At 34.8% G+C, this 8,937-nt stretch overlaps 1 protein-coding gene across 1 annotated transcript; it reads right to left on the reverse strand.

The window, feature by feature from the left end:
* Positions 1 to 1,172: 1,172 nt before the first annotated feature.
* LOC149394703 (uncharacterized) lies at positions 1,173 to 2,969 on the reverse strand. Its single transcript, XM_089615494.1, has 2 exons — positions 1,633 to 2,969; positions 1,173 to 1,312 (listed from the first exon to the last, which is right to left on the reverse strand). The coding sequence occupies exons 1-2, from the start codon at positions 2,711 to 2,713 to the stop codon at positions 1,278 to 1,280; spliced, it is 1,116 nt and encodes a 371-aa protein (XP_089471620.1). The 5' UTR covers positions 2,714 to 2,969; the 3' UTR covers positions 1,173 to 1,277.
* Positions 2,970 to 8,937: the final 5,968 nt, after the last annotated feature.

Raw genomic sequence — 8,937 nt, forward strand, 5'->3', positions numbered from 1 at the left:
TCCTCGTAAGCTCCCTCGAGTGAACACTGAATTCAGGAGATTGGTCCTCCATAGGACTAGTTTCAGATTCATTAAATGAGGAAATATCATTATTTTCATTTAATTTAGGGACACCTTTAGATGGAGTATTTTCCAAAGTAGTACTATTTTTGTTTTCAGAAACAGTGCCGTTATTTTCCAAACCTACAGTAACAGATTCTTTATTTCCAGATTCAATAGCATTTTCCGAAACAGGTAACACTTGTGTTTTCCAAAACTGATCTTCATTATTGTTATTCTCCCCCTGAAGATAAGTTTTATCAAAAAAAGGTTTTGTTTCAAAAAATGTGACATCCATACTTATAAAAAGTTTACCCGAGCTAGGATCAAAACATTTAAAACCTTTTTGAGTTGGAGAAAAACCTAGAAACATACATTTAATCGCCCTAGGATCTAATTTACCTCTTTTATGATCATGAATATGTACAAATGCCGTGCATCCAAAAATTTTCGGAGATAAATTACTAAAGCATTTATTTTCTGGAAAATAATTTTGAAGTGCTTTTATGGGGAAATTGTAGCTTAATACTTTGCTAGGCATTCTATTAATTAGATATGTAGCCATAAGTATAGCATCTCCCCAAAAACGTTTAGGAACGTTCATAGAAAACATTAAAGCTCGGGTAACCTCAAGTAGATGTCTATTTTTTCTTTCGGCAATACCATTTTGTTGAGGTGTATCAACACAAGAACTATGATGAATAATGCCTTTTTCGATTAAAAATGGTCCTAGGATTTTATTGAAATATTCCCTGCCATTATCGGTCCTTAGGATTTTAATCCGAGTTTGAAATTGTGTTTCAATCATAGTGTAAAATTTTTTGAAAGTCTCGGCTGCCTCTGATTTTTCTTTCAACAAATAAATCCAAGTGTTTCGTGTGTGATCATCAATGAACGTAATAAACCATCGGGTTCCTGAAATATTTTTAATACGGGAAGGTCCCCACATATCACTATGTATTAGTGAGAATGGTTTTGAAGGAGTGTATTTAACAGATGGAAAATATGTTCTTTTATGTTTGGCTAACTCACAAATTTCACACTGCAAAGACTCGAGATTTTTATTACGAAACAAATTTGGAAATAAATGTTTTAAATACCCAAAACTAGGGTGACCTAAACGAAAATGCCATAACATTATTTCATCATTTAAGGAAAAGAAACTAGAACATGTAGTTTTCTGAATTTGTTTACTCGAGTTAGCTTCCGAGCCGATGTGATAGAGTCCCCCGTGCGTTTTAACATTGCCAATCATCCTCCCCGAGTGCAGGTCCTGAAGAGTACAACCAGTAGGTAAAAAGGTGAGTTTGCATTGGCTTTCAGTGACTAATTTGTCCACAGATAAGAGGTTACATGTTAGATTAGGGACATGTAAAACATTGTTTAGTGTGAGGGATGAATTGAGAATGATAGAACCTTTCCCGGCAATAGCTGAGAGAGACCCATCGGCAATTTTAACTTTATCATAGCCAGAACATGGGAAATATGAGGTAAAAAGGTAAGAAGATCCGGTCATATGGTCACTAGCACCCGAGTCTATGATCCATGAGGTAGGATTATTTGTGGAAATATTTAGGGCTGTTTTGAAACTACCTTTATGGGCAAGAGAGGATGAGGAAGGTGATGATAACTTATGTGAGGTCCACAGCTGGTACAGTTGCTCTAAGTCTTCTTTGTTGAAGAAATTCTGCCCCGGTGAAGATTCGGTCCCTCGCTCGTTGGAGACGATATGAGATGCTTGGTACGCACCTCTATTATCCCGGGAGGGCCGCTGAGATGACTGAGAGTCGGCTGGCTTGCCATGAAGCTTCCAACACTTGGCCTTGACATGGCCAAGTTTGTTGCAGTGGTCGCAGGTGGGCCGGTCGGATTTGTTCTTGGAGAAGCGTTGGTTCGAGTCGGACCTCGATGACATCATGGCGGTGGTGGTGTCTCCCTGATTGGTTGTAGCGTCAGGTATGCTTGATCCGAGCATGACTTGACGACGACTCTCTTCTCGGCGAACTTCTGCGAAGACCTCTCGGGTACTCGGGAATGGCTCTCTGCCGAGTACTCTTCCTCTCACTTCATCGAGCTCTTGGTTCAGCCCAACTAAAAACTCGAAGACTCGCTCCTTCTCGATGGTTTTCTGATAAAAAATACTATCGGCAGGGCAGCTCCACTCATAGTTACAGTAGAGGTCTAGCTCTTGCCACAGCATCTTTAGGTCAGTGTAGTATTGAGTGACCGTCTTGTCACCCTGCTTCGCCTTTCTCAGCCGAGTCTTGATCTCGAAGAGTTGTCCAGCATTTCCGAGATCTGAATACGTCTCCTTCACCGCTGTCCAGATCGCGTTTGCTGTTGGAAGAAACAGATAAGTCCTTCCTAGGTTAGCTTCCATAGAACTTACCAGCCATGACATGACCATGGAGTTTTCAGCCTCCCACTTCTCATAACCGGCTTGGTTTGCAGCAGCATCTGGCTTCGTCGTCATTCCTGATAGGTAGCCGAATTTTCCTCTTCCCTGCACAAAGAGTTTAACCGACTGGGACCACTCCATGTAGTTCCCTCCATTTAGTTTATGTGAGGTGATGGAATGATTTTGGAGAAAGTCTGTGGTCGAGTTAGAGCTCGATCCTCCAGATAGATAGGTGTTTCCGGTAGAACCGGTGCTGTTTATACTTGGTTCGGCCATTTAGAATTGGCAGGAACCTATAGGTGTTTTACTGCTCAGATACCATGAGAGCAAAAATAATTGAACGTGCGTTTTCCTTTATTGATGAATATGGTATATATAGGAATACAACTGAACTGATTGCCTAAGTAATAGCACTGTACGTCTAACCTCCTAACAACCTCCTAACAGCAGAATAAATATCTAAAACTGAAATAAATAAATAACCTGATAATTATTCCTACTTAATCTGAACTAACTTAATAACAACCGATTAATCTACTCTAATTTACATATATTTACACGTAATCTAACAGTTTCCTTATTCATTTTTTTCACTATAATTATCCATTAAATGTTACCAATACCCGTACCCATTTAAATGTTAACGAGTATTACTCATTAACCAGTCTCATTTAGACCGAGTAACGGGCGTATCGAGTAATAATGACATCCCTAATTGCAGCTTTTCCCAATCGAATACCTATCAACACCTAGGTCCTCAAGGAACTCAATATATTCAATTTTCTTGTTTTCAATCTGAAACACAAATAAATACACTTAATCTATGATCCGCAATCAAGTTATTGTTCTTAGTACACTTAAAAGTCTAATTACAGTGTATAAAGGTTGGTAATCACAAATCATATCATAGGCTCGAATTCTCAGGTTTTAAGCCTTTTGCTGATGGGGTTAACCTCAATTTCAACACTTCCACTTTTGCTGCCATCGCAAGAAACCACACTTTTGCTTCCATCGCAAGAAACCCCACTTTTGCCGCCATAGTAAGGAAAAGCTCTCTTAAAATTGGGTCTCCACATTTTTCTACCACTTTTGCTTCCATCGCAAGAAACCCCACTTTTTCCGTCTTTGCTTTCGTCGTCGACATCAACATACTCCCATAGAAATCCATAACCCATATCGAAATTATTCTTTCTATCGTCGGAATACCCACTTTCTCTAACCAATACAAAACAGATCGAGTCATCAAATTAGAAAATTACTCACAGGATACTCTCTTTTTTTAGCTTCTATAACCTATTTCTCGGTTCAAGATAGTAGAGAGTTTCGAAATCACTAGTAATTGAAATAATACAAGATGGGATTTGTGTGTGAATCATTACCTGATCCAAGGGTAGTGCTTTGCAGGCCTGAATATATTCAAAACCGTTACCCGGGAAGCAAATGCGCACACCTTTGCTTCGTAGAACGCTCCATCATCGCACTCCAACGTAAAATAGCAACATCTAGTCGTACCTTTCCCAGTCATCCCAGACCTTTCAGTCAATCTCACAATTCTCACAAACCCTAACTTACCACCCTGCAAAATGCAATGCTCAAATTTACAAACCCTAACTTAACAAAAAAAAAAAGATTATTTGGATAACAAACCTTAATCCTGTTGAATTCTTCAACGGCAAATCTGGCTAGCCTGTCAAATACTGGAAGGCTAAACTGTCTCGGGTTATAGGGTCTAAAAGTCATACACAATGGATCAATCCATTCAGCAACGAAATTCTGGAGTTAATGAGCAACGATTTCAGTATCAGTAATGAATCTTAAAAAAAAAAAAAAAAAAAAGAGAAAAAAAAATTTTAAAACCTCAGAAGCCCGGAGAGTTTCCATGTATTTGATCAACATTGGATGATAGGTGCTGTCCACAGTCGAATGCCTATAAACATCCGGGTCATTAGGGAGTTCGATGAATTCAATTTTCTTGTTTTCCATTGCCGATCTGAAACACAAACAGATAATTATTACGAGTTAAGCACATGCCCTAATTCGCCGAGTCAAAACTGCGAACATACCCAGAATATACTGTGCAATTCGTGTTCTTATAAGAAGAACAAAAGGAAAGATCAAAGAGAGTAAAACCAAGCGATGATTCGAAAATTCGAAAAAGAATTTAAACGGAACATACGCTATTTTTTGCGAGAGTCGGATGTGATGCTCTAAATCGCTAATTTGAAAAAGCGCAGACCTGAATTTATAGCAAAAAGAAAACCCATCTTCTTGGGCCCGGATGGAAACCAATTTCCAAATATTGAGTAATTTCTAGGCAAACTTGAGAAGACAATAATAAAAAATAAATAAATAAATGCACATTTGTAAAAAAAAAAAATTAGGGTGATTTAGTTAAATAACCAATTTAAAGTTATAGATTCGCAAAATAGTCAAATTTTGTTTATAATTAGTGAAATAGTCAAAATGTGCAATAATCAAGTTTAAAAAAATTTACCTCATAATTAATTTTTTTTGAAAATAATATATTGCTTGTAACAATCGTAAAAAAAAATTAATTTTTGTTGTCAAAATGTTTTGTAAATGTAGATTTGCAATTTTGCTGAAAAATCGAAACTGTTAATAAATAAGTTTTAAAATATCTAAAGTTGTTTACACTATCATTATCCATATTGACTCATGTACATGACCAAGTTATCATATTAAAAAAAAAAATCATTGATACTTGACAGTTTCACATTTGTTTTTAAATTTTTTGACTATTTTACTAATTTTTGAAAAACTTTAACTATTTTTTTAATATATATAATTCATTTGGATATTTATCGAGAACACCTTTTTTTTACCATGCAATGGAGTATATTGTTTTGAGAAATTGCACTAGGAGTGTTTTCAATAATAAGAAATGAATTTAATACCTTAGAAACAAGCCCAGGCAGTTTCCAAGTATTTGGAATACGTTAGATCATCGCATATAGGAATGGCAATAGATACAAATATGAACGGGGGCACTTATACCGATACACATACCCATTAGATAAAATATCCGTTAATCTGTACCTATTAGCGATATGAAATTTCAATACCCGTTACTCCAGTTCATAGATAAAAAAAAAAAAAAAAATTAACCACTCAATAAATCTAAATATAAATTTGAAGCTACAATTCATCAAAATAATTTAAAGTAGGAATACTAAAGCAAGTTAAAATTCATAATTACAAAACAAACAATTTAAAAAGTTAAAAAGTACGTATTTAAAAAAAAATTGAAAACATGTATAACGGATTGGGTCAACGTGTTAGCGGGTCGGGTAGAGCTATACCGATACCCTCACCCGTATGTGTTTAAATGTTAACGAGTATTACCCATTAACCAGTTTCGAATGGGTATTACTCGATCCGTTTAGACCGAGTAACGGGCGGGTTAACGATATCGAGTAATAATGACATCCCTAATCCCAGCTTTTCCCAAACGAATACCTATCAACATCTGGGTCCTCGGGAATTCGATATATTCAATTTTCTTGTTTTCATTACCGATCTGAAACACAAATAAATAATTATCACGAGTTAAACACATGTCCTAATTCACTGAGTCGAAACTACAAACATACCCAGAATATACTAAGCAATCCATGTTCCTTATAAGAAGAATAAAAGGAAAGATCAAAGAGTAAAACCAAGGAATGATTCGAGAATTCAAAAAAGAATGTCAATGAAGAACATACCCTTAAAATTGTTTGCGAGAGTCGGAAGCTCTGAATTCCGTGAACAATACGGATCGTATGAAATGCATACCTGCTCTTATAGCGAGGAAAAAAAAACCATCTTCTAAACCCACACAACCCAACATCACCTTAGAAGACAAGGAAATAGCCCTGGTTGTGTTTTCATTTTTTTTTTCCGTATCTGGACTTAATTCTTTTTAAATGCCATTTCTTTTAGAAATAAAAATCATATTATTAATCATAGTTTTTTTTTATTAATTACAAACTCTATTGAATTAGGAGTATCCTTTAATCAAATGAGTTTATAGAGCTCAAATTGCTAAATCATGGGTCACCCGTTAGCAACCCTTTATGATTACTTTACTCTTCAAAATTAGACAACAAACTAGATACATCCGACAAAATGGAACCAAACTCATTTTAGCATCTGACTCTATAAAGTGGATATGCGAAAACACTTCTAAAACCCATGATAAGCCGAGGTGGAGAGCGAGAGTTTCAGCTTCTTTGATAGTGAATTTGCTCGAAAGGCTTTAAGTCAAGGGAGCCATTACCAAACCAAAAGAGATGTGAATGAAAACTCCGACACCAATGCGATTTGAAGATTTTGGAATTGATGCATCAATAGTGGTCGCAACTTGTTGGCATCTATCTAGATTGGGAGCGATCATGTCTGAGTTCAAGACCACTTACCAAACTTAGGAGGATTTCTGAATTGAAAATGAATGGTGTAATTAGTTTACCCTTGATTTTTCCTTCTTAATTGTAATACATGTAATCCTACATATTTCATTCTCTCTATTCCCTTCATTAATATATCATTGTATAAAATTTTATTTCATTTTTCTTTCTTCTTCACTCGTAGCGATCGTGAAACTAAAAAAAAACGTTAAACTTCCCGAATCACCAACCCATTTTCTCCACTTTCAAGTTTCAGTTTCTTCTTCTTAACTCTCCTTTCTTCTATCCCAGCCTTTATTATAAACCCCACCAATTTGACAATCCCTTATTTGACAATCCCATCGATTATAAATCTGAAAATAATTTATATAAATAAAAATCCCAGAATCAAAAGAAAGAATCTGATTATAATAAATAAATCAGAAGGAATCAGATTATTGGCAAGTAACCACGGGTTAAACAGTCATTATTGTTAAATGTAGATGTCAATTGTCATACGTACGCTTTTTTTTTTTTTTTTTTTTTTTTGTTGTGCAATCTAGTTGGACTTGAGTTCTGTGTATGTTTCGAAGTTGGAAGTTAGAACCATGCAAATATATTAGGTGTTTTCTCACACCATAAAAATGAAAGATTCAAACTAACTCAAAGACAGCGATAAGTCCAATAATATTGGCCTTACTTCATTGATAAAGTCGATCATCTTCAGAATTCTGTTTATTAGGTAAGTTAAAAAATAATTTACACACCATAAAAATCACAGAAAGCAAACGAGCTTAAAGAGAATGCGAGATATAATTGAATTATTTAGACCTTATACTGAATGCAGTCATGTTATGCTACATGAATTAGCGATGTTACGTATCCTAAACGATCTAGTCTGTTTGTATATTATATATATATTACGTGTATATATAAGGTTCTCTATATATATAATTTTTTTAAATAATACATAATTTTATATTCAAAATGAATATTAACTCTTTAACATGTGATGATAACTAATTAAGATACATGCCCACAGTCTCTCGTGGCGTTTGATATCTCAACATATGGTTACTAATAACTTATTTGTACATAAACTAGCATAAAATTTATAACGCTTTCATTTTCAATCTGTACTGTATTTAAAAAAAAAAATCATTTTATGATGTCAAGAAGAAAACTCCTCCAAGTCTTAAGACAATATTAAGTATATATTATCGATAATGAAATCGTTAAAAGTCATTCTCCAAGAGAATGACAAGTGGAATAAAGCAAGACGGCCATTTTTTTGACAAAATCTGGAGCTGGCAAAGTTTTATGATTTTCAAATGTGGAGACAAATTATAGAAATCAAACTCAAAATCTATTTTTCGACGGACAGATTTACGGGATATAAATTATAACAGAAATACGATTCCATGGACATGTTATAGTACAAACAGTTTTCGAAATCAAACCCTCACTTTTGTTATCTTCGTCCACAGAATCCAATTGGAATTCTTCATCGGAATTCCAATCTTTATCGTCGGAATACCCACTTTCTCTAATCAATACAAATCAGAACAAGTCATCAAAAAAAGCGCACAAGTGAAAAAATAGATGTCAAGATGGGTTTGTGTGTGTGTTAATCATCACCTAAACAACTCAGGAACATCTGGGTCCACAGGGAGTTCCAGAAATTCAATTCCTTATATACGGAGATTCGCTGCTTTGAATGCCTTGGACGATACGCGAAGACCTAGTTTTATAGAAAGAAAAAAAAAATTAGTGGATATTGCTTGTGGAAACCGTTTTTTGTATTCTATTACACCAATAGCATAGTTAAGTGTTTTACTGCAAATCTAGCGTTTATTAAGTCGTAAATGCTTTTTTCATGTTAATTTTTTTTTTTTTACAAATATATTTACTTTTTTTTTTTGTTATTTAATTTCAAACACACTATAGGAAAAGTGGGCCCGGATGGAATTACCTTGAGAATGGTTACCGAATTTCCATATATTGAGTAATTTCTAGGGCTATTTATTACCTTGAGAAGACAATAATAAAAAATAAATAAATGCACATTTTTTAAATTTTAAGCTTTTAGTCAAAATTGTGTTTCTAATTTTTTTT

Source organism: Urtica dioica, chromosome 5 (assembly GCF_054948205.1).
Source record: "Urtica dioica subsp. dioica isolate 48M chromosome 5, U.dioica_male_clone48M_v1_H2, whole genome shotgun sequence".
Classification (NCBI taxonomy): Eukaryota; Viridiplantae; Streptophyta; class Magnoliopsida; order Rosales; family Urticaceae; genus Urtica; species Urtica dioica.

What these genes read in the sequence shown, in the direction of transcription:
- LOC149394703 (XM_089615494.1), bottom strand. Translation starts at nt 2,713, where the DNA reads ATGGCCGAACCAAGTATAAACAGCACCGGTTCTACCGGAAACACCTAT. An exon ending in ATCCTCTCTTGCCCATAAAG is followed by an intron (nt 1,313 to 1,632) that starts GTAGTTTCAAAA and finishes TGTACTCTTCAG; the next exon opens with GACCTGCACTCGGGGAGGAT.